Here is a 26,174-nt window from a genome sequence, read left to right on the forward strand (position 1 = left end):
GAAGTTTCAGGCTCTTCCATTGTTTACTGATGTTTTATTGTTGTTACTATTGTCGTGATCTTCAGTCCGAAGAAGATTTCATCGACCAGTTGCTGCCGCAGTCACGTACAAAATAAGGAAAAAAAATTGAAAGAACTTCCTGTAAGTCTACAAATGCTATTAACGTATGTTTGCCTTTCTTTAATGTATCTCGTAAGGGATGTCACAGGGTCAATATTTCCATGCGCGTTCCTACATTTCTCTGGTATCCGAATTGGTCTTCCCTGATGCCAGCTCCTACTAGGTTTTCCATTCTTTTGTGAAGAATTTGTGTTAGTAGTTTGCAACCATGAATTGTTAACTTGATAACTGGGTTATACTCACACCTGTCAACACCATAATTCCATTTTGGCAGGCATTAACTTACGTGTAGGTATCAGAGATGACACGCGCTAGAAGTGGGGCTACGAACCTGTAGTAGAAACTCAGTGACATTTTCCACTCTTTCAGCGGGATTCGTGTGCTGCAGCTGTCGAGGTCGTCATGTCAGCAAAGTCGCTCGATTGCCAGTCGCGGGGCCCGGAGGGCAGCCGAGCATTAGGGCCGCATGAAAAATGTACCGCGCTGTGAGGCACGTGCAGTGTCCGGGCCAGACGGTCGTGAACGCTCGCCGTAGACGGCCTCGGGGGGCGCCCTCTCTGGCCTCTGCTGCTCCTGGACGGCCATTGCCCACGACACAGCCGAGGCGTTCCGTCCCACGGGGAGCCCTGGACACGAGTCACCTTCGGTTTCGTTGTGTACGTCCGCGTCAGAGCTGTTCACAGCCCGTTCCAGGAGTATTTCTAAATACAGTAAAAACTCGATTAACCGTCACTGTTCAAACCGTCAGTTTCTGTTAACAGTCACTGCTGTAACAGCCAGGGTGCGATTTGTGGTTTTACCATTTGGGGGGAGGGGGGGATGTCTTAGGGGGTTAGTAGAATTATATATGTTACTAGCTTGGACCGTGGCGTTACGCATGGTTAAACAGCTATTTATAAATAGACGTTAATGCCGAAACTCACTATTCACCCGTGTGAACTATCAGAAAAGCCATTCCTTGTTATATCTTTAAAAGTACATTACAGGTAAAGCTTATTTACAAAATAATCTACATACGGGTACAGATATACGAGGGGAATTCTAAAAGTAGAGGCACGTTTGTGAAAAGCTGTACTTATTCTGATGATAGAAAACTGGAACATATTAATAGTATTAATAGTAAGACTTATTAAAAACTTTCAGTGTTCGGCTCCACAAATTTAAGTTATATGTAAAGTTTTACTCCAGTGAGCGGGAAATAAACATCCCAGGTTGGGATGCATAAACTAAAACCAGAGGAGGGGATGGTCTGATGCAGAGGGGGGATATCCCCCCCCTGCAAATCGCACACTGGTAACAGCATAATAATACTGTAATAACAGAATGCTCGAAGGTGCAGTGACGCGTTCGCTTTGTTTATTTACTCTATTTTAGTGGGAAGTGAATACACCCGCCCGCCGTAGAATGGTACATAAAATATGACCTTCAGTTGACGTGCCAACACATCTCCCCCTTTTCTTGTCTTTGTCTCACTTGCGAGTCAACTATCACCACTGGATCGGTTTCCAGTTTTGGCGAGAAGACTGTAACTGTCGCAGTATATCTAGCGGACTGTGGCGTGTTACGTGTTTTCCACTTGAATAAGCTTTACTGACTAATATTTTACACTGCCGTATTTAGTGCGGGCGTGTGTGATACAGTGACTTGATAAAATGACTGAAAAGCCTAAACGTGTTGTTTTAGGACTTAATCAAAAACTTGAACTTATAAAACGCTTAAGAAAGGGCGAAACTGCTACAAGTGTAGCGCTGATTTATGGTATTGGAAGAACAACAGTTAACGATATAAAACGTGATGCTAATCAAATAGAGCATGTGTCAACAATGCAGAGCATGGATGGAGATGTGCGAACAAGAAAGACAATGAAACCTGCAAAATATGATGAATTGGACACTGCAATGTACCGATGGTTTACACAAGCAAGAAGTCAGGGGATTCCACTTTCAGGGCCTATAATAATGGCCAATGCTGTTGAAATGAACACCAAACATGATGGTGACTCGTCTTTTAAAGCAAGTATCGGATGGCTCGACAAGTTTAAATTTCGTCATGGCATTCGCCAAGTTGATATCAGTGGAGAAAAACTCAGCGCGGATAGCTCTGTAATTGCTGAGTTCCGGGAACAATTTAAAGAAAAAATGGCTGAATTGAATCTTATTAGGGAGCAAGTTTACAATTGTGATGAAACTGGGCTTCATTGGAAGGCTTTACCACAAAAGACATTAGCATCGTTCTCTGAAAAAGCTACTACAGGTACATTACGTATTTTGCAACTTTTATAGCTACTGTACGGATGTTTTTATCACGTAATAAATAGTTTTATTTAATATTACAATCGTGTTTGATTTGTTTTCGCTCCGAACTATTATTATATTACTGTGAGAGTGACGTGTGTCTATACATAAAATAATTGATTGAGGTTATGTTTTGGAGGAATACAGTGTTTCTGTTGTCCGTCTATTCGCTCAACCGTCACGACCTCGGTCCCGAAGATGACGGTTAATCGAGTTCCCACTGTACTTAATTTCTTGGTTGTTGCAATCATTTCGTGCAACAACATACACACTGAAGTTTGATTTTTCATCTGCAAGATCCATTCAATAAATAAATGGAAAAGTTGCATAAAAATTTCAAAACTTCCACAAAGGTGGTGTAAGACGTGTATATTTCTATTGTCAAATCACAATTTATGAAAGATGTTTATATTTTATTAATAGGATTAAGTAGGAATAATTAATATTTGTCATGTTGGAAATAATTGTGGTAGCAGGGAATGTTTGCAGCAAAGTATTGTTGGCAAGAGAGACCGCACTTTAGCGTTCGTAGGAAGTCGTAGGAAGTAAGCGAGACGTGAAGCGAGTCGGTAGCAGGTCTGAAGCGAGAGGTTGAGAGGAACGGTGTGCCTGCCAGCCACTAGCTATGATTTACAACAGATTGGCTCTGTGCATTACGGGACTTAACATCTATGGTCGTCAGTCCCCTAGAACTTAGAACTACTTAAACCTAACTAACCTAAGGACAGCACACAACACCCAGTCATCACGAGGCAGAGAAAATCCCTGACCCTGCCGGGAATCGAACCCGGGAACCCGGGCGTGGGAAGCGAGAACGCTACCGCACGACCACGAGCTGCGGACAACAACAGATTATAAACGGATGTACAGAGGCATCAGCTAACTATTATCATAAGGGGAACTAATATTATTGAATTAATGTTTTCAGAAATTCAAGACTACTGAAGGTATGTTTGCGCATTGCTAGTTGTAAGATTATTGTAAAAAGTAAGTCCCATTTGAACGTTTGTAAAATCATTTCATTCGGGATATAATTTTTGCCAGCAATATTGCATTACTGATTATACTCCATCTCAAAAACCATCAACGTAAAAATTCGCAAAATTTTATTGTTGTCCAGGAAATGTTTAACAATCAATTACGTAACTTCAGCCAAATTAATTAAAGAATGACGTCAGCTTTGTAATTAAAGAATAACGTCAGCTTTGGTAATAAATACAGCCACTTATTATGACAGCCACTTATTATGACAGCCCACCAGCAGCTAATAGAGTATAGTAAAACAGAGTAAGTATATTCATGTCGCAGTTCGATGTAGCAGTCAGATGACGATCCAGTAACAGTTAAAAAGGTAAGGAACAATTTTGCGCTATTGCAGGTAACGACTGAGGGCCACGACGACGACACATTCTATGTTTTGTCGAAATAATCTGAAAATAACTTTTAATAGGCAGCATCTTAAATTTGTATGGTAAGATTGAGAAAGATAATTAATTTCAAAGGGAAGATTTCATTTGTTATTATTAAGCAAGAGATAGAAATCCTAAGGGAAGGTTTCATAGGATATTGAAGAAGGGAAGGTTGCCTAACAAAAGAGAGAGAGGAGACAGGAAGGTTTCACCGGTATTTCGTTATTATTTTTGACGGTTCATTCACATTAATGTGACCAAAGCCCGTATTCGACGTCAGCGTACGATAACCACTCACAAAGAACAGGTGTCTGCACTGTCTGTGGAGGGTATATAAAACGTGTCTGGAGAACGGGTAAAACAGTCCAATCACTGTCGTAATGCAGAAACGAAGAGATGTGTCTGACGTGCAAAAGGGTATCATGATTGGGCTTCGGGCCAAGAGTGGAAGCTTTTCTGAAATAGCTATGTATGTATACTGATCGCGTGTCACTGTGGTTAGAGTATGCCGATAATGGCAAAACTGTGCATGGATGGCTCCCAGTGAAGTTCAGAGGATCCATATCCTCCACCTCTCAAATAGAAACAGGCTTACGATAGCGAGACGCTGTTTCATGTGTCCTCTTCAACCTAGCATTACCTAGAGTGGTTCGGGAGAATAATTTACATCTATAAAATGGTCACCGTTCCGAACACAGTGAAGTAAGACTCCTGGCTTATGCAGATGATATAGTGTTGCTGAGTGAAACTGAAGAAGAACTGAAAAACATGTACAGGTCTCTCAGGCACAGTGCCAGCAAAATGGGGCTTTTGATTAACCAAAAGAAAACCAAATATATGGAAATAGGTCGAGTCATAAACCCAAATCCTTACTTTGAAATTGACCAACATTCTAAATTCAGAAAAGAAAAATAGCTTGGATCACGTTTCGAGGGTAAAAATATCATAACAATGGGTATAAATGAAAGAATAGCCTCAGGGTCATGATCTCTATACTCACTAAGCGTATGGATACATCTTAAGAAAAGAGCAGGAACGATCGCGCATTGTTATATTTTGTAATTGTAGCAGGGATTTTCTGCACCAGAAAGCATTGTTGGCAGGAGAGACCGCACTTTAGCGTTCGTAGGAAGTCAGTAGTGAGCGAGATGTGGAGCGAGTCGGTACCAGGTCTGAAGCGAAAGGTTGAGAGGAGCGGTGTGCCTGCCAGCCACTAGCTATGATTTACAAGAGATTATAAACGGATGTACAGAGACATCAGCTAACTATTATCATAAGAGGAACTAATATTACTGAATTAATTTTTTCAGAAACTCAAGACTACTGAAGGTATGTTTGCGCATTGCTAGTTGTAAGATTATTGTAAAAAGTAAGTCCCATTTGAACGTTTGTAAAATGATTTCATTCAGAATATAATTTTTTCCAGCAATATTGCATTACTGATTATAATCCATCTCAAAAACCATCAACGTAAAACTTCGCAAAATTTTATTGTTGTCAAGGAAAAGTTAACAATGAATTACGTAACTTAAGCCAAATTAATTAAAGAATAACGTCAGCTTTGGTAATAAATACAGCCACTTATTATGACAGCCCACCAGCAGCTAATAGAGTATAGTAAAACAGAGTAAGTATATTCATGTCGCAGTTCGATGTAGCAGTCAGATGGCGATCCAGTAACAGTAAAAAAGATAAGGAACAGTTTTGGGTTATTGCAGGTAACGACTGAGGGCCACGACGACGAGACATTCTACGTTTCATCGAAATAGTCTGAAAATAAATTTTAATATGCAGCAATTTAAATTTGTATGGTAAGATTGATAAAGATAATTAATTTCAAAGGGAAGATTTCATTTGTTATTGTTAAGCAGGAGGTAGAAATCCTAAGGGAAGGTTTCATAAGATACTGAAGAAGGCAAGGGTACGTAACAAAAGAGAGATAGAGGAAACAGGAAGGTTTCATTGGTATTTCGTTATTATTTTTGACGGTTCATTCACATTAATGTGACCAAACCCCGTATTCGACGTCAGCGTACGATAACCACTCACAAAGAACAGGTGTCTGCACTGTCTGTGGAGGGTATATAAAACGTGTCTGGAGAACGGGTAAAACAGTCCAATCACTGTCGTAATGCAGAAACGAAGAGATGTGTCTGACGTGCAAAAGGGCATCATGATTGGGCTTCGGGCCAAGAGTGGAAGCTTTTCTGAAATAGCTATGTATGTAAACTGATCGCGTGTCACTGTGATTAGAAAATACCAATAATGGCAAAACTGTGCATGGATGGCTCCCAGTGAAGTTCAGAGGATCCATATCCCCCACCATTCCAATAGAAACAGGTTTACGATAGGGAGACGCTCTTTCATGTGTCCTCTTCAACCTAGCCTTAGACAGACTGGTTTGGGAGAATAATTTACATCTATACAATGGTCTCCGTTTCGAACACAGTGAAGTAAGACTCCTGGCATATGCAGATGATATAGTGTTGCTGAGTGAAACTGAAGAAGAACTGAAAGACATGTACAGATCTCTCAGGCATTGTGTCAGCAAAATGGGGCTTTTGATTAACCAAGAGAAAACCGAATATATGGAAATAGGTCGAGTCATAAACCCAAATCCTTACTTTGAAATTGACCAACATCCTAAATTCAGAAAAGTTCACCAGTTTAAATACCTTGGATCACGTTTCAAGGGTACAAATATCATAACAATGGATATAAATCAAAGAACAGCCTCAGGTTCATGTGTCTGTATTCACTAAGCAACCCACTGAAAAGTAAAGCTTTGTCGATCAGCACAAAGATGAAGATATAGCTACAACACTATCATCTGCCCCACAGTAATGTGCGGTTCAGAAAGCTGGACGCTTGCAAAGAATGAAAGAGAATAACTGAATGTTTTCGAAAGAAAAGTAATGAGAAAAATCTGGGGACCTGTGTTGGAGAATGGCGTATGGAGAAATCGAAAGAAAAATCAAATTTCTCAGTTAACGAAGCAACCCAGTATCATCCAGAAATTAAAAAGTAGGAGACTGCAATGGGCTCGACATGTGGCTAGAATGGAAAACAACAGAATCACCATGAAAGCATTTGAAGGAGCTCTCCAGGCAACAAGACCATTGGGACGACCTCGTGCAAGATGGAAAGATGACACAGAGAAGGAAATTGCAGGATTAGGAGTTTCCGCATGGTGGAGAGAGGCTGCGAGGGATACAAGGCGGTAGAGGCAGATCGTTGATGCAGCGCGTGGTCTACAGGGCCTGTGAGTGTTCATCGGAGGTGAGGGTATCATCTGGAGTGCCCCAGGTAAGTGTGGTAGGTCCGCTGTTGTTTTCTATCCACATAAATGATCTTTTGGACAGGGTTGATAGCACTGTGCGCTGCTGGTGATGCTGTGGTGTACGGGAAGGTGTCGTCGTTGAGTGACTGTAGGAGGATACAAGATGACTTGGACAGGATTTGTGACTGGTGTAAAGAATGGCAGCTAACTCTAAATATAGATAAATGTATATTAATGCAGATGAATAGGAAAAAGAATCCTGTAATGTTTGAATACTCCATTAGTAGTGTAGCGCTTGACACAGTCACGTCGATTAAATATTTGGGCATAACATTGCAGAGCGATATGAGATGGGACAAGCATGTAATGGCAGTTGTGGGGAAGGGGGATAGTCGTCGGCAGTTCATTCGCAGAATTTTGGGAAGATGTGGTTCATCTTGAGTACTGCTCGAGCGTTTGGGATCCCTATCAGGTCAGATTGCGGGAGGACGTAGAAGCAATTCAGAGGCGGGCTGCTAGATTTGTTACTGGTAGGTTTGATCATCACGCGAGTGTTGCGGAAATGCTTCAGGAACTCGGGTGGGAGTCTCTAAAGGAAAGGAGGCGATCTTTACGTGAATCGCTACTGACAAGGGAACCTCCCCTTCGCACCCCCTCAGATTTAGTTATACGTTGGCACAGTGGATAGGCCTTGAAAAACTGAACACAGATCAATCGAGAAAACAGGAAGAAGTTGTGTGGAACTATGAAAAAAATAAGCAAAATATACAAACTGAGTAATCTGTGTGCAACATAGGCAACAACAAGGATCATATAAGCTCAGGTGCGCCGTGGCCGCGTGGTTAGCGTGAGCAGCTGCGGAACGAGAGGTCCTTGGTTCAAGCCTTCCCTCGAGTGAAAAATTTATTTTTTTATTTTCAGACAATTATTATCTAACCGTCCGTCCGTCCGATGCGAGGTAACTGACATACACAAAAAAAACCTAAATCGGGCAAGGTAGAAGAACCTTTTTACCCATTCGCCAAGTGTACAAGTTAGGTGGGTCGAGAACATATTCCTGTCATTTGACGCACATACCGTCACCAGTGTCGTATAGAATATATCAGATGTGTATTCCTGTGGAGGAGTCGGTTGACTTATTACCTTGCGATCAAATGTTTTCGGTTCCCATTGAAGAGGCACGTCCTTTCGTCTACTAATCGCACGGTTTTGCGGTGCGGTCGCAAAACACAGACACTAAACTTATTACAGTGAACAGAGACGTCAATGAACGAACGGACAGATCATAACTTCGCGAAAATAAACTTTTCGCTCGAGGGAATACTTGAACCAAGGACCTCTCGTTCCGCAGCTGCTCACGCTAACCACGGGACCACGGCGCTCCTCAGATCCCACTATCCTTGATGTTGCCTATCTTGTGCATGGACTACTCAGTTTGTATATTTTGCTTATTTTTTTTTCATAGTTCCACACAACTTCTTCCTGTTTTCTCGATTGATCTGTGTTCAGTTTTTCAAGGCCTACCCACTGTGCCAACTTATAACTAAATCTGACGGGGATGCAATGGGGATGTTCCCTTGTGAGGAAATTTAGAGAACCAGAGTTTGAGGCTGACTGCAGTACAATTTTACTGCCGCCAACTTACGTTTCGCGGAAAGACCACAAAGATAAGATAAGAGAGATTAGGGCTCGTACAGAGGCATATAGACAGTCATTTTTCCCTCGTTCTGTTTGGGAGTGGAACAGGGAGAGAAGATACTAGTTGTGGTACGAGGTACCCTCCGCCACGCACCGTATGGTGGATTGCGGAGTATGTATGTAGATGTAGATGTAGATTTAGATCGCTGAGAAGAGAGAGAAGAGAACAAGGCAAAATGGCGTTATCCGATGCAGCTCTGGTGCACCACGGGCCACAGATGACTGTGGGGCACGATATCTGTGGAAATGTGTACGGGCGAAGAGACGTGCGACTTTTGAACAGCTGAGTACCCATATGAACCAAGGAGCCACCAACAGTGTCTCCTCAACGACCGTTCATTGAACGCTGGTCCGTACTGGCCTCTCCAGTAGGTGTCTGACTGATGCACCCCTGGTGACTCCTGTTCATCGCCGACGAAGGAGGCTTCATTTTGCATGCCAAGACCGCAGCTAGATGTCCACTGAGTGGCGACAGGTGGCCTTTTCAGATGAATCACGTTTTCTGCTCCATCAGACATGTGGTCGTTGATGTGTACAGTGTGAAGCGTTTGAAAGTGAACACCCGGCTAGCTTTATTCTCTGGGGATGTTTTCGTGGCATTCTCTGGGTGGTGTGATTCTGGAAGGCACAATGTATCAAAAGAAGTATCCATATATTCTGGGGTTGACATCTGCCCATAAATGCAGTTCGTGTTTCCTCGGCACGATGACATCTATCAGCAGGACAACGCAACGTTCAGACAGCTCGCAGAGCACTGGGACCAGTTTAGCATTCTCCTCCGGTCACCAAACAGATTTAAACCCAATCGAGAATCCATAGGACCACTTCAAAAAATGGTTCAAATGGCTCTAAGCACTATGGGCCGCGCGGGATTAGCCGAGGCGCTGCAGTCATGGACTGTGCGGCTGGCCCCGACGGAGGTTCGAGTCCTCCCTCGAGCAAGGGTGTGTGTGTTTGTCCTTAGGATAATTTAGGTTAAGTAGTGTGTAAGCTTAGGGACTGATGATCTTAGCAGTTAAGTCCCGTTAAGATTTCACACACTTTTTTTAAAGCACTATGGGACTTAACATCTGACGTCACCAGTCCCCCAAACTTAGAACTATTTAAATCTAACTAACCTAAGGACATCACACACACCCATGCCCAAGGCAGGATTCGAACCTGCGACCGTAGCAGCCTAGTGGTTCCGGACTGAGGGAACACTTTGATCAGGCTGTTCGCGGCATGGATCCTCAACCGAGTAACTTATCTCCGCTCGCCATGACACTGGACTGGGCGAGTTCTACATCCCTGCTGATACCTTCCAGAACCTCATTGACTCGCTTCCTGCAACTGTCGTGCTGCAAAAGGAGGTTGTCAAAGCTTCTCACATGTGGTCACATTAATTTGACTAGATAGTGTATTATCAGATTGGGCTTGACATGACAGTCTCGCAGTGGAATGTGGTGAAAGTTGTTTGAGTCGAAAGTAGTGGTATGAGTGGGCAGCTAAGTACAAACAGAGTGTAGTAATTGGTAAGCATTCGCCGTGTCCTGGATGCCCGGGATGTGCAGTCATGGAGAAGAACATTGCGAAAGTCTATGAGAGGATATGGGATAACAGGCCTATTACGGTGAATGCTACTGTAGCAATGACGAAATTTGTGTCGGAGAAGCCCACCATATTCTCCATGACGTACTCATGATCGAGGAAGTGTGAGGGAGGTGGGTTCCAAAGCACCTATCATCAGAAATGAAACAAAGGCTCATGGATGTGTGCGGGAGCCTTTGCAATAGTGAAACTTCTTTATTTAAATGGGTGTGTCTGTACTTAAAATGGCAAAATGACTGAGAAGATGAAACTTCTACGTTATTTGATTCTGCAACAGCTGAGTAAAACTGAAAGTACTTTCTCTTCACTTAATCTTATCATGTCAACACTGACCCACAATATTCTAGCGCAACGCAATCTGAATGCTGAAAAAAAAAATAAATTACAACCTGCCTTCAAATAATTAATTCAAAAGAATGGACCTGACTAAAAAGAAATTTTAACAATAACGTATAGATTTGATTAAGCACTTACCTCACAAAAATCTTCATTACACGAACTACTGCAATATAGGGAGCGCCAATACTACCAGCTAAATATAAGATTCCAACTACTAAAGGCACTAACTTCTAATAGGGATATGGTTTGCAAAGGAAAGATTTTGTTGCAGAGCAAACAATGTATTTACCTTAATAATGTGGCAACCAGTCCAAAAATCATATAATATATGAACATCCGTGACATCCAGTTCCAAAAGATTATATAATCATCGACAAATTACATTTCCATGACGGACACACGCCCAGATCATCCGCTCGAGTTAACACTTCAAACCTCTAACCTCCATCACCTCTGGCTATTCTCTCTCCACATCCATCACTGTTGGCTGTTCACCCCCAAGTACCCAACAGTACTTCTATCACTGCTGGCGACTAACTTCTAACTGCCCAACACTACTGGCGATTAACTTCCAACAGCGAGTCCAACCAGCCACAGAGTCTCTTACAAAGAGAGCACAGTCAGAGATCCAATGCAAAGCGCTTCACAGCGCTGCCAACAGAGAAGCAGCCCACGTACAATAGTACGAGGCCGAAGAGGAGAAATTTTTCTTACTGTAACTGCAGATGGAAGTGGGGTGCATTTTTACTAACGTGATCAAAAGTGGGCTTCAGTCTAGTGGCGACATTCTTCATCTCCAAAACACAACGAGGTGCGAACTGAAATGAGTGCCTTTGTTTTGGGACCATATGAGAGAATTCTTGGACATTATATGCTGGGAGGTCAAAATGTGCACATTGTGAGTAAAAATTTGAAACTCTAACTTTGCGGGAGTAGTGTGGACTGGTGTGCAGTGATGTTCTGTCACTGTGCTGACAATGCGAGGCCACACACTGCTAGAGTCACGTTCATGTTTGGGGATGAGCCTCACCGATCCATCTGACCTGGACCATCGCTGCTCGTTACGATCCTCACCAGGCGATGACATCAAGCTGGATTGTGTTTTGTACTGCGACAATCACCCAAGTCCTGAAACTTGAGCCATGATTGGCTGCTTCAGGGTCACTGAAGCAGTGCCGTGTTCCACGCTGCTAGCACTCTGCTCGGTATGTGAACAGCTGCAGGGTAATTACTGCCAGTGGGCAGCGAGCAGTGAGATTGCAGCGTAGAAGCTTCTGCTGGCGAGCAACGAGGTGCGTTGCGCCAATAGATAGCAGCGATATGCCGGCAGTGATTATGTGGCATGAGCGTGCCCTTGATACTATAAAAGACCTGCTTGCCTCATCCGCCCGTATTCCCTGTACCGCGAACCTTCAGATTATAACATTTTTTAACCACGGAAAGAAGCTCTTAGTGGCTCACTGTTCGCTGATAAGGAAGAAGTCCAGGCAGCGGTGCTTAACTGGTTACACTCACGCCCCCACGAATTCCTTGCATATGGAACTGAGAAGCTCTTCCAGTGCTAGCATAATTGGCTAGAATGTTTCATAGACTTCATGTTCCTAAACAACGACGGAATTTTTATGGATGACAATGCGCCGTGTAACCCGGCCACAATTGTTCGCGATCGTTTTGAAGCTAATGATTTGGACACCCATTGAACAATTCTGGGACATAAGCGAGAGGTCAGTTTGTGCACAAAATCCTGCAACGGTAGCACTTTCGCAGTTATGGACAGCTATAGAGGCAGAACGGAAAATGAGGAACGGAAAATGAGGGAAAATAAATCTCTAGTGCGATACTGTCGTTTAACATATTCCCTTCCATATCAACTCATTCAGATGAATCTTTGTATATTTATATTCGCATTTCCCAAAATCATACTTCGTAGCCTGAGATTCCTAACCCGGGAACTATTTTTTAGGTTAAGAAATAATTTATGCGCTTCCTCGTAAATTCTGACAAGGTTTCAATTTCTGATTTCTCTGTCTTTCGCTTATTACTGTAACGATAAACTACATAGGTGCGTAGTATAGTCATTTTCAAGTGTTAATGGAAGTGCAACTGAAAAAGTAGCCTAAAGCCCTTTAATGCGTGGTCACTGTTCCACACGTATGCCAACTGAATGACACTGCACACTTCGCCAGCACCCAGAAAAAAGTGTAAAAGTCTGCCTGCTTTTTTTTGTTCGATCCATCCCTTGATTAACCTCATTCACAGTCGTAACGCGGTTATCGAACATTTTGTCGCATTCGAAATGTTAATGCTTCTTTTAAGCGGACCAACGAGATTCCGAATCGTAATTGTATCAATCAGATTCGAAGCGATGTAGCGAACAGAGAACGGGCCCCTCTGATAACATATTATTTGTACGCTTTTTCACATTTGGCTTCCCTTACGAATACTGGCACACATTATTCATGCAGAAATTTATTTTTTAACAGATAACGCTGCAAATTCAGTACTAACGAATAAAATTGTGAACTTTGTATTGGATGACCTGTGTAGTGTGTAGCTTCATAAACAATTAAAACGCCGGCCGTCAAAGAATAATTATTCGTACAGCAAATGACGTTATTATAAAAGTGATTAGATTGTTTGCAAAGTAGGAAGAAAAAGAAAACTTAAGAAGAAACAGGAATAAAAATGCGCTCGTCTCCATTATATTTTTCTAAGAAGTTACTTCCTATTTTAATATAATGGTCCTTATTATGCTAATAAAATAAAGTATCTACGGCTTCATTGAATTAACACGAGAGATTACGACTATTTTCAGTTGTATACGATTCAGTATTCTTGATTCTTCACTGAACAGAAAGAACAAGTAAGAAATATTGTCCTCGATTTGTAAAAGAAACGCAACATTAAGAGTCGAGTTGAAACAAAATAATAGAGAAAGTTGTTTAACGATCCGGATAAACGAATGAAATATACCACTGCCCTCTATATATACAGGGTGAGTCGCCTAACGTTACCGCTGGATATATTTCGTAAACCACATCAAATACTGACGAACCGATTCCACAGACCGAACGTGAGGAGAGGGGCTAGTGTAATTGTTTAATACTAACCATACAAAAATGCACGGAAGTATGTTTTTTAACACAAACCTACGTTTTTTTAAATGGAACCCCGTTAGTTTTGTTAACACACCTGAACGTAATCAGTGCCGTTTGTTGCATTGTAAAATGTTAATTACATCCGGAGATATTGTAACCTAAAGTTGACGCTTGAGTACCACTCCTCCGCTGTTCGATCATGTGTATCGGAGAGCACTGCAACATACATCGCATTTCTACAGAATGATCTGTCAACGTTGCTCGCAAATGTCCCACTGGAAACGCGTCGACGTATGTGGTATCAGTATGATGGCGCACCTGCACATTCCGCAATTAACACTAGGCTGACCCTTGACAGGATGTTCGACGGGCGTTTCATAGGCCGTGGAGGACGCATAAATTGGCCAGCCCGTTCTCCTGATCTTACACCTCTGGACTTCTTTCTGTGGGGTACGTTAAAGGAGAATGTGTACAGTGATGTGCCTACAACCCCAGAGGATATGAAACAACGTATTGTGGCAGCCAGCGGCGACATTACACCAGATGTACTGCGGCGTGTACGACATTCATTACACCAGAGATTGCAATTGTATGCAGCAAATGATGGCCACCAGATTGAACATCTATTGGCCTGACATGTCGGGACACACACTATTCCACTCCGTAATTGAAAACGGAAACCACGTGTGTACGTGTTCCTCACCCCTCATGGTAATGTACATGTGCGTCAGTGAAAAAGACCAATAAAAAGGTGTTAGCATGTGGACGTAATGTGCTGTTCCAGTCTCTTCTGTACCTAAGGTCCATCACCGTTCCCTTTGGATCCCTACGTAATTCGGTGCTCTCCGATACACACGATGGAACAGCGGAGGATTGGTACTCAAGCGTCAACTTTAGGTTACAATATCTCCGGATGTAATTAACATTTTACAATGCAACAAACGGCATTCATTACGTATTTGTTTATATGTTCAGATGTGCTAACAAAACAAAAGGGGTTCCATTTAAAAAAAACGTAGGTTTGTGTTAAAAAACATACTTCAGTGCATTTTTTTGTGGTTTGTATTAAACAATTACACTAGCCCCTTTCCTCACGTTCGGTCTGTGGAATCGGTTCGTCAGTATTTGATGTGGTTTACGAAATATATCCAGCGATAACATTAGGTGACTCACCCTATATATATATATATATATATATATATATATATATATATATATATATATATATATATATATATATATATAAATTTTCGGATAACTCCTATTTAAAAAAATTGGTCTCCTCCATATCAAAGAATCAGACCTCGTAAAACTACCTCCCGTGGATCACATTGAATTGCGAATTTATGAATACGTTTCTACATTTTATAACTGTCTTAAAATCGTACTTTCCTTTATTCACCGAATGCCCACTAAGCCAAACACGGTCGAATCAGGTATTTAACAGGATTCACACATTTTCGTGCAAAGCACATCCGTCAACTAGCGCAGAGAGCTTTTCAGCTCTGTCATAGGAAAATGCATCGGAAAGCCATGTGTTCACAGACTGTGTGTCGGAGAGGCTTGCTACTTTCTTACTGCTGCAGAAGACGGTGATTATCAGGCATCCACATAAAAGCCGCTTTGTATGTATATTGAGAATATCAATTTAATGAACCTCAGTCAGACAGGTAATAAACGCCCTCACTTCACAGTCCTTTAAGGGTACACGGTGATTATCAGGAGAAACCTTAACAGCATTGTCGCAAGTTCATATCGAACACTTCTGACTTAGTAACACGCATACTGCCGATGCAAGGTCTCTTGTATTCCCCGTGGCGTGGGAAGAAATTTGGTAAAGCGACTGACTTTCATTTCATTAAATATTAGGCTGTGCTAAAAATGTCTTATAATTAGCTTCTCTTCGGTACGTAAAATTGAGAACGATGGTATGGAGTCACCGTATGTAAACAATTTTAAGAAGATAAAAAAAAGACAATATCCAGGAAATTAAATAAAGTTAAATGAATCTGAAAAAATTACGTACATTTACCTAGTGGCCACATAACTGAGACTATCGTATCGTGTCAGAAATGTCTAGGTGAGCAACTGCAATACTTCTATTGTAATTTATTCGTTAAACAATGTGGGGGAAAGGAGATAACAATAACGTTCTCCTGTTTGCTTCGAAGTGTAAGTAGGCTGTTTAGGTTTTTATATTGGTAACGCCACGTAGCGCTCTGTATGAAAATCACTGGCTGTGCTTTGTACAGTCTGTGGCTGGGTGGCATTGTTGGAATAGTCGCTATTGTAGTGTTGCGCAGTTGGCTGTTAACAGCGCGTAGCGTTGCGCAGTTGGAGGTGAGCCGCCAGCACTGGTGGATATGGGGAGAGAGATGGCGGAGTTTTGAGAGCGGATGATCTGGACGTATGTCCATCAGAGACAGTAAATTTGTAATACTGGATATCATGAACTGATATATATATATATATATATATTATGACTTTTGAACACTATTAAGGTAAATACATTGTTTGTTCTCTATTAAAATCTTTCATTTGCTAACTATGCCTATCAGTAGTTAGTGCCTTCAGTAGTTTGAATCTTTTATTTAGCTGGCAGTAGTGGCGCTCGCTGTATTGCAGTAGTTCGAGTAACGAAGATTTTTGTGGGGTAAGTTATTTGTGAAAGGTATAGGTTAATGTTAGTCAAGGCCATTCTTTTGTAGGGATTATTGAAAGTCAGACTGCGTTGCGCTAAAAATATTGTGTGTCAGTTTAGTGTTGATCAGAATAGGTAAAGAGCGAAATGACTGAGTACGTTCAGTTCTGCTCAGCTGTCTGAAAATCAAATAATATAAGAGGTTTATCAGCACAGTAATTCATTAAGTTTTCCAAGGGGACGTTTCATAGAATTACTTCAGTTCATTTGTGGACTACCATGGGTGCGTCTCTAAGTGTTGTTGAGCAAATAATCGCAGTCGCCACCTGTAGGCAATACAAGGCTTCACACAGACAATCTGGATCAAAATCCCATCATTGCTTATGTAGAGATTCGAGCCTAACACTGTTCGCTCGTTAACAGAGCTGTTAACCCAAGCGGTAAGCAGATGTATGAGATACGATCCCTATTATTTCATCATTTTTTAAAATATAAGATGTGGATATAAGAAGTCGCTGGATGGAAGAAAAAACAAATGGAAACGAAATATACTTACCAGACCTTGTCCTAAGTCATTTCCATATATTCGGACCACTCAAAGACGCAATGGGAGGAAAGAAGTTCCATTCCCACGAAGAGGTACGCCACGCGGTGCATGAGTGGTTGCTCGGACTACCAAAAGAATTTTTTTCTGAAGGAATTAATGCACTTCGTAAGCGCTGGAGGACTTGCACTGAGCGTGGGGCAGATTATGTTGAAAAGTGATACAGCTTTGTACCACTTCTGCACAGTAAATAATATTTAAAAATATATTTAAGGTTTTCATTTGACTTACCCTCGTAAAACAAATGAGAGAAAGACCTAGACCTTGTTATTTTTATATACCTGTAGACTACAGTAAACAGCTAATGAAGGCTAAGAAGCATGCAGCATCGAGCGGAGAACTGTGGGCGCTGCAAAAGTAGTTGTGTAGACGGATCTTTGAAGTATTGAAGGATGTGACTTACAGCGAAAGTTTGATATAGCGCAGGTGTGATCAACTTAGCAGCTGCGATCGCAAGACTATATACACAGAAATAATTCAATCGCCTTTGTTTCACTTAATTACGTGGTACTTCACACATTTTCTCCTTCTCTTGCGCAAAATGGTGGCACACTGGATTCACATTCGAAAGGATGACGTTTCAAATCGGCGTTCGGCCACCCTGAATTAGGATTTCCGTGATTTCCCTATATTGCTCCGGGGAAAAGACGGGATGGTACCTTTGAAAGGGCATCGCCGATTTCATTCTCCATCCTTGAATCAGTCCAAGCTTTAAAGACCTCGATGTCGACAGGACGTTCCAATCTAACCTTCCTTCCTACCTTTCCTTCTCTTACCAAACCAAAATTACCTACATTGCAATTAAAGTAATTTTTCTTCATCATCCGCGATGTTCAACACAGCCAGATCAGGCACTTATTATAATGAACCGTAACAGAAAAGGACTGGAAATGTCTACTGCACCTCAAAACTCTGTCGATTCCGTATTTTCTACAAGACTGAAAAGACAGTTGGTAACAGTGCCGTGAGCCCTCTGCTACTAGCCGAAGAATGACATATTTTACGTACAAGTTTGCTGATGTACTGTTCGTTTGTTTCCTCGTAGTGATACATATAACACGACGAGCTCCTTTCGGCGTTTTGCCATTATCAAGTGTGCCTGTGAAGATGGTATTTTGGTTATAGTATTGTTCCTTATGCCTACCCTATTCTATGTTTACATATGGTACCTTATTCGTATGTCTCAGCTGGTACAACGTGGTCAATGTGGCATTTTGGTGCGTAAATGCCAACTGCTTTTTTAAAATTATGATATGATCCCGTTAGTGATATGTTTACTTCATGTTTGCGTGAGTTTGTGAAGTAATTTTTGACAGCCTTTTTGACAGTTTCGGCTCCAGCAATGATAGTATATGTTTACAATGGATTTCTATTTCATGTAAAGCCAGTGATTACGTTTAATTATTCAGACATAGTATTTCTGTCGTTTTTTTACGTAAATGACAAGTGTTCTATTGTTTTGTGTTCATCGCGATGATTTTCCTTTTTCTTTTATAATGTCAATCAAACTTTCGTGATATTTCTTATGTTTAAAATCTGTCTATTCGTTGATAATGTCGCTTGAGTACTTTACCGTATGAGTTTAAATTTCTGTTTCGTCCAAAATGTCATTTTGTGTACTGACAATGCTTTGTGTAGAATTCTTAGAGCATTTTCCATATTTTCTGCTTTACGTTCTTGCCGTTACAAATGCAAATAAAATGTAGATTGGTTGCTTTCGCAGTTTAATGTATGTTGTTCTGATCTGATTCCGAAATTCCTGCCTCTTTTTCTGATGTTAAATCTATTGCAATCGTCACAAGAAAGTTTTTAGACGCATGGATCTGAAAAAGTTTTTAACCATGATTTGATTAAATGTAACTATATTCCGTTTGCACGTGAGTTATGTAAGTAATCCTGTTAAGCGTATTTTATTTCAAGCCATGTCATTATATTTTTTAGGTATTTCACGTAATTTTTTATTCCGATGAAGGTTGACCTAGTGCAATCGAAACTATGGTCAACTGACAAAAATGTTCGTGCAACCGTGGTAGCTGTATATACATCCTGCAATTAAATAGCCTACGGTTGCTGGATCACAGCCAATCAAAAGATTTAAAATTTCGAGATTTCCAGCTGCCGATGTATCTAAGGCCATCCTGTAGTTAAAAAGTGAAGATTTTTTTGTCGATCATATTTTAGCCTTCAAGTTGTTATTGGTACGGAATGCTAACTTCAATTTTGTTTTCTTAAATAAGTTGTTCATCTTTTTGAATATTCGGCCTATGTATGATGTTGTAACACAGGTAGGTTTATTTGTGATTCTTTCTTCTCTTTTTAGAATAATTGGTTTATGTATACCACCTTTTTTTTGTTTTGTATGCTGTACATATAATTTTAGCACTATTTAGGGCTTGAAGTCATTTCGTTGTGCTATGTACTGTCCGTTTGTCGACAGGCAAATTTAAAATAATATTTATCACTGAATTGCAATATGTGTATACCAGCTAAGTTGTGAGCATAAGGTGCCATATGTAGACGCAGACCAACACAGAGGTAAGGAACAATATTGTACCTATTATATCATCTTCACAGATACACTTGATGACGGCATAACGCAGAAACGAGCTCGTCGTGCAACTGTATCACTACGAGTAAAGAAATAAATATTGCAGCAAAAAACCTGTACTTAAAATAAAATATGTCGTTCGTCGACCTCATGCAAGCTGCAGAAAGGAAACTGTTTCTAGTCGCTACGTGTCTTTCTCCACATAGTAATAAAGGACGAAATAAACTTGGCAGGGTGATAAAACACGTATTAAAAAGTAAATTTTCTCCAAATAAACAAAATAAAAATTAAAAGACGGGAGTCAACGAAAAACATATCCTTCCAAAGAAACGGCAAATTATTTGCTAATTTATCTTACGCCGAACAAGACGCGAAAATTCGCAGTGCGATTGTTTTAGAATCAGTATGCAAACTAGGTACAGAGGAAAACTTTTGCACAGTGAATAGACTTCCTGCTGAATAAACAGGTGTAGGGGCATCGTTCTTTAGAACTAATTAAAATATTATGAGTGGCTTGAAAGTCCAGACTCATTTACATGTTTAGGTCCAGCTAGCGCCTAATGGAAGGCGACCTTCTAGGGAGAGGATTACAGAATGTCTTTCTAAGCGTTTGCCCCCTCACTGACAACGTGTTTCGGATCTTTTGGGGAATATAGGGAGAGAAATAAGGATGGAACTGAGAGCAAAATTGGGATGGAGTTAAGGAAGATACTGAGCAGTGTTGAAATCTTAGTGGTAAAAGTAATTTGGGGTGAAGGTGTAGGAGAAAGCAAGGAACATGGAAAAAGGTAAAACTAGAACTTTTCGCACGAAACACTTTGGAAAACTGGCAGACGTTGACAGCATTCGTAAGCTACCTTTACTGGCATTTTCACAGATAGCATTGAGCAACTTGCAGGACCTGTCAAGAGGGGACTTTAAAGTGAGAAAATCACAATGTCTGTTCAAGCAACTCTGTCTTCACTGTGTTACCCAATAGAGTATTTTTGGTGAATGTAGGGAGGTAAACGAGAACAAAAATTAAAGAAGACCGAAAGGGTGGTAAATAAAGAATTATATACAGAGTCTCTCACCTTAGAGTCATCATGCGGTTATCATCTGGTTTTTCAGCAGATGTTTGGAATTTGCATTGTTTAGCTGGGGTCAGCCCAGACCATCAGAGCTCATCAGGTCTTTCATGTGGCGCTCAGTGTCAACAAAATGCTTCGGTTTGTTTCTCGTTCTAAGCAAAATGAGTTTTAAAGCAGAATTTCACGTGCCATTCGGTAGAGTGGTCCAAGATTATTCTAGTTAGATTTTTTTTACCGGTATGTATTGACAAGAACAGTAAAACACGAAGAATATCCAGTATTCCAGAAGCTACAGCACTGCATTGGCCTTGCTGACTGCTACCACCAAGCATGCAGCGCAACCGAATAGCTGCTGGGTTGTATTTCATTCTTCGTGTTTTACTGTCCCCATTAATACGTACTGATGAAATGAATATCGGACTAGACTAATTTGGGTGCACTCTAGCGAGTGGGCACGTAACATTCCGACGAGGAGAAATCGTTTGGGCTGACTGCAGCTAGAAAACGCAAAACCGAAATTGCCGAAACGCCAGAAAAAATGCACCGAACGATTGTTACGCGAGACAGTCTGTATATAAAAGGTGCTAAAGAAAGATTTCACATACTCTTGCAGGAGGTAGTATTTTTCATAAAAAGAAGAAAAGTTCTTATATGTCCCGAAACCAATATCTGTTGACATATGGGCCGTTTTACTTGTGAGTGCCACACACTTAACCAAGCAGATTAACAGGTGCTCTGTATCGCCGATTTACGCGTGGTGAATTACCAGCAGTGTTGGAGAATGTTACTCTTGCATAAAGACGATTTTGTTTCATGCGCGACGAGGTACCACAGGATTTTCTACGACAACAGCTAACAGCAACGTTTCAAGGGCGATGGATTGGCCAAGGAGATCCAGTAGCATCGCATCCCCGTTCACCGGAGCTGCATCCTACGGATTTTTGAGTGTGGGGCCGTTTAAATGTTTTGATGTATCTCCAACCCACATAAAATGTGCAGACTTTACAGATGCGTATGACCAATGCATGCAGTCCGAAACGAGCCAGGTGTATTTGGAAGAACGCGTGATTCACAGAGAAGAAATACTGAAGGATGTATCAGGATATGTGGCAATCACGTGCAGCACTGCCTCTTGTGGCTGCTTCTACATAATAAACAGATAGGAATGAGAGCACAGATTGGACCATATCTCGTCAGGTATTGATTTCCGGACCTGTCATTATCGGAAATTTTCTTCTACTTTTGACCGGTACTCACTGCTGTAAAAATATGTGACACTTGTGTGTGCGGTCTGATATTTTCAAGTTTTTAAACTATTGCCGTATTTTGACGAGTCAGACTCGTGGAAACAAATGCAGAAGAAACATAAACATCACGAGTCACACTCCTGAGAACGGAAGTTGGGACAAATTTTTTATGTGTAGGATATGGCAGTATTGATTATGTACATTATCCAAAAAACAGTTCGCAGTCAGAAAAAAGGAAGCATCTGTTGACTATTGAATAAATGTTGTAGGAGTAATGTTAAAAAACTCCCAACTGCCGGACTAGGAAAAGCGTGAAACTTTCACTAGGTGATACGTCTCTCCGACTACAAGCGCAATATTACGCATATTTCCGAAATCATATCGATCCGACGCCTGAAAAACTTGCGAATTTTGCATGAAACACCAAGTGCGGAGTTAAACGACGTAGCAATGCACGGAGTGTAAAATAGCGTTACACAATGCCTTCTAAACTACAATGACATGCAAGAGCACTCAATTTTAAAGTTATTTCTATTTTCTTCGGTCAAGGGGAGTACTTCTACTTGTAATTACGTTTTTTCGTTGACAATATCTACCTGCAGGCGTCGTGATATTATATTCCATCTGAAGATGTCACAGCCCACGAATATTAAAATTTTGGTTAACGTATAGTTTTTGTTATATATCTTGTGGTACTATTTGAAATAATATATAAACGTATAGCTACACAAAAGGTGTTCGCATGTCGGATTGCATTGCAATTGTTTCGCGCAGCACGCTGGCCCATTTCGCACGAGCCGTCTACAATCGTTTGCGCACGGATTTCGTCGAATTTAGTGGTTTAGTTACGCCAGCTCACATTCAACCAGAAATGATATTTATTATTTGCTCACACAGTTTTACGATCAATTCCTAATAAATGAGGAGTTATAACCGCTAAGACAATTAATATAGTAATAAGTTTTATTTTAAAAGAATTCGAAATAAAATTGTAATAATAAGTATCGGCAAGCGTGTAATATGTTTGAAGGCGTTAATAAGAACAAGTGGCTTCGGTTCGACCTCTACACGCTATGTTGGAACAAAACCTCCTGTTCTCTCCGTTAGTCAGTCAGTTTTTATACTGCTAATGTATTCGTGTTGTTATTGGCATCATTCATTGATCGCATCTCTGCCTCGGTGATGACAGCATAGTTCTAAAATGGTTGAAATGGCTCTGAGCACTATGGGACTTAACTTCTGAAATCATCAGTCCCCTATAACTTAGAACTACTGAAACCTAACTAACCTAAGGACATCACACACATCCATGTCCGAGGCAGGATTCGAACCTGCAGCTGTAGCGGTCGCGCGGTTCCAGACAGAGCACAGTTAGTTCTATTAGCGCGGTATTGCACAGTCGCACAGTTAAATGCAAATATAGCATAGGAACCCGTGTTCAGAAATGTCATCCAGTGACGCTACAGAGCGTCGAACTTATTGGCGCCGGCGCCTGCCAGTAGGCCACACCTTCAGCAGCAAACGTGGCTTTGTACGCTGATGAGCCGTAGGCGGAACATCTCGCACTGTTGTTTGTTATTCAGTAATCGCGACCAACTGCCTCGGTCGCTAGTGAAGAAGAGTGAGTTAGGTTCTGCGTAGAAAGGCCTCGTCTCCTATGAATGCAGTCGTCTCTTACGTTGGTCGATGATGCTTTCGAACAAGAGTTTATGTATGCAGTTTATTTTCCTACTGTATACAAAAAAACATTGGAGATTTTTGGTGGGTTCCAGGAGACAATCTGCCGGTGGGAACCTTCGTCCGAAACCGTCATCCACAGAGGGAACAGAGCATTGCATTCATAGGAGATAAGGTTCTTCTACGCAGTAGAAGAACCTCCACTGGCGATCGCTGTGATTTCACCTACGGCCCGTCAGCGTACAAAATCACGCCTATTGCCGAATTGTTGGCCTAGTAGCAGGGGCCGATCCCTGTAACTTCGACGCTCTGTGGCGTCGGTGGATGACGTCTCCAGACACGGGTTCCTATCCTCGATTCGTTCTTCACGACACCCTCTACAACACTTCCAAATTCGCCGCGACGTTTCTCGAACACCCTGCATAAGACGTTCGGGTGAAGTAAACCAATCACCATTTAGGGATATACTAGGATAGCAGAGCTGCTGACCGGTGGCGACTGACCTCTTTGGGTGCGATGAAAGCGACGACCCTCTTGACGCTGGAGGTCTTGCGCGACTGGGGCGACCTCACGATGACCACCGGGTGGTGCGGTTTGCCACCCTCGGCAGCTTTCTCGCCGTTCTCCAGCTGCTGCTTGTCTTCCTGCGGCGCGTCCTGAATAACCACTTCCGTGGAGCCGTGGTCGTCATCCTGACGGCCGTCGGAGCTCCCGGTGGTGGCGCTGGTGCCTACAGTTAGTGTGGTGCCGGCCACCACAGACAGATTGTCTTCAGATTCCCCGCCCGTCTCTTCGTCTAGTGGAAGCTGTAGTCGGGGCACTGCCTCGTCTTCTGAGGACATGGCGCTGGTTTCACTCTCGGGGCGGGCGCGGTTCTATCTCTATTAAGCCTCGAAGAGTGACAGTGTTTTCCTCGTTGTTTCGCTCACACGACGATCCTTCCTACGATGCACTCACAGGAATAAAGAGTACAATTTCTTTATAAGCACATCTTTCCCCTGCAGAGCTAGTCGGACGAAAGGAAAATCAGTTTTTGTTGCTGTGGTTTTCGCTCGAATTCATTAATTAATTCTCGGAATATCCCCTGTAATCGTTCCTCTTTTTTGCGCTTCCCATCAAAAACTTCAAAGGCTGCGTGGGCGGATGTAGTGAGGAAAGCGGCTTAAACAGACGACGTAATCCTTAAAACATAACAGTTCAAAACCAGCGATGCTCTACGTGTAGTGTTACAAAGAACAAGAACAAATGAAGTTAGCTTTATGGTTTCTTCAATTTTCCACCACTGGCTACCATGAAGTCCGACTACGCGGACGGAATTTTAGTGTAAGTCGGAGCAATTTTTCTCTCTCGCACGTGCTCGATTCTGCGACAAGGCAGAGCTAGTGAACATTCTAAAGGTTATGCGGCGCCTCCAAAAAAGGCAGAGTAATATTCTACGGGAGCGTCCGTTGTGGCAGTCATTACGTCCTAAAAGCAAGCACGCCGGAGGCAACACACAACACGAAGTGCCAGTTTATCGTCATACGCCGGGCGTAGGTCAGAGCAGATAGCGAGCGCCCCTTTAAAGAAAGCCGCCGATGGCCTTTGATGTTCCCTGGAGCAGCCTGATGGAAGAACCGCCGACACAAGGCTACACACCCACAAAGTGAGCAGCGCGAAAGAAGAAACTGCACTACGTTAGCGAGCTAAGTGCATGACCAACCGAGGTTTTTATCCCACAGGTACGTTCCTGATTAAAGTAGCCACCAAAATTAATTCTAAAGTTTTTTTATAGATCTCTTGCCACAAAGAGAAATGACTGCGCTCCACGCATAGACTCGCTGGCGCGGTACGCAGGCGAGAGTCGTAACTGTCAAAAACTGGTTTAGCTTCTCGGGCGTTCTACAGTAAAAATAAATAGACAGAGAGGCGCTTTTAAGCTCCTGTCCGGAGTAAATATTTACCGCACGAAGTAAACGCGGCAGCGACGGAAGAAGAGGTAATTCCCTCTACTGCGTTGTAGGAAATATCTGGAACCCTGGTACGATCTGTCTTGAGGCTATAATTAGCTTGTCAAAGGAGTAACCTACGAATATTTGAACTTGGTAGTAATTTAAAATAGATGCTACTGCACGGTAACTTGTGTACAATACAGGTTTGTTTCTGCATAAATGTCACCATTCATTGGCAATGACAACCAGTACGATTCACGCAGCTTCTAGTGAATGTCACAACGGCAACGCTCTGTTAATGTAAGAGGATTCTGACGGCACCGATAACCGCGGTATGTTCATGGAGTCGCAACCTGTCACCCGAGCTGCGAACCGGAGAGAGCCGCTGCACCCTAACAACGTTTCCAACAGCGGCGCCAAACGCCAACTGGTGGGCAGAGCCCTGCGTGCTCCCCCACCACACAGACAGTCGCGTGCGCTGCCTACGTAGATAGCCGAACGTTGCCGAAGCCTTCCGAGGGATGCGCTGCTGATCGGCTGCCTCCGCTTCGAGGCACGACGTCGATGTAACGGAATTCGTCATTAGTAGCGAGCTTTTTTTACACACAAAATTCGATACTCGGTACAT

The 26,174-nt window shown here is 42.1% G+C and overlaps 1 protein-coding gene across 2 annotated transcripts in view; it reads right to left on the reverse strand.

Moving 5' to 3' along the window:
* The window catches only part of LOC126091972 (inactive dipeptidyl peptidase 10-like), a 1,178,675-nt gene extending 1,152,719 nt beyond the window's left edge, over positions 1 to 25,956 (reverse strand). For both annotated transcript variants that reach the window (XM_049907324.1, XM_049907325.1), the window contains exon 1: positions 24,119 to 25,956. In XM_049907324.1, the coding sequence (XP_049763281.1) occupies positions 24,119 to 24,457 (339 nt within the window). In that variant the 5' untranslated portion in view covers positions 24,458 to 25,956. The remainder of the gene's footprint in view (positions 1 to 24,118) is intronic.
* Between the last annotated feature and the right edge of the window lie 218 nt (positions 25,957 to 26,174).

Source organism: Schistocerca cancellata, chromosome 7 (assembly GCF_023864275.1).
Source record: "Schistocerca cancellata isolate TAMUIC-IGC-003103 chromosome 7, iqSchCanc2.1, whole genome shotgun sequence".
Lineage (NCBI taxonomy): Eukaryota > Metazoa > Arthropoda > Insecta > Orthoptera > Acrididae > Schistocerca > Schistocerca cancellata.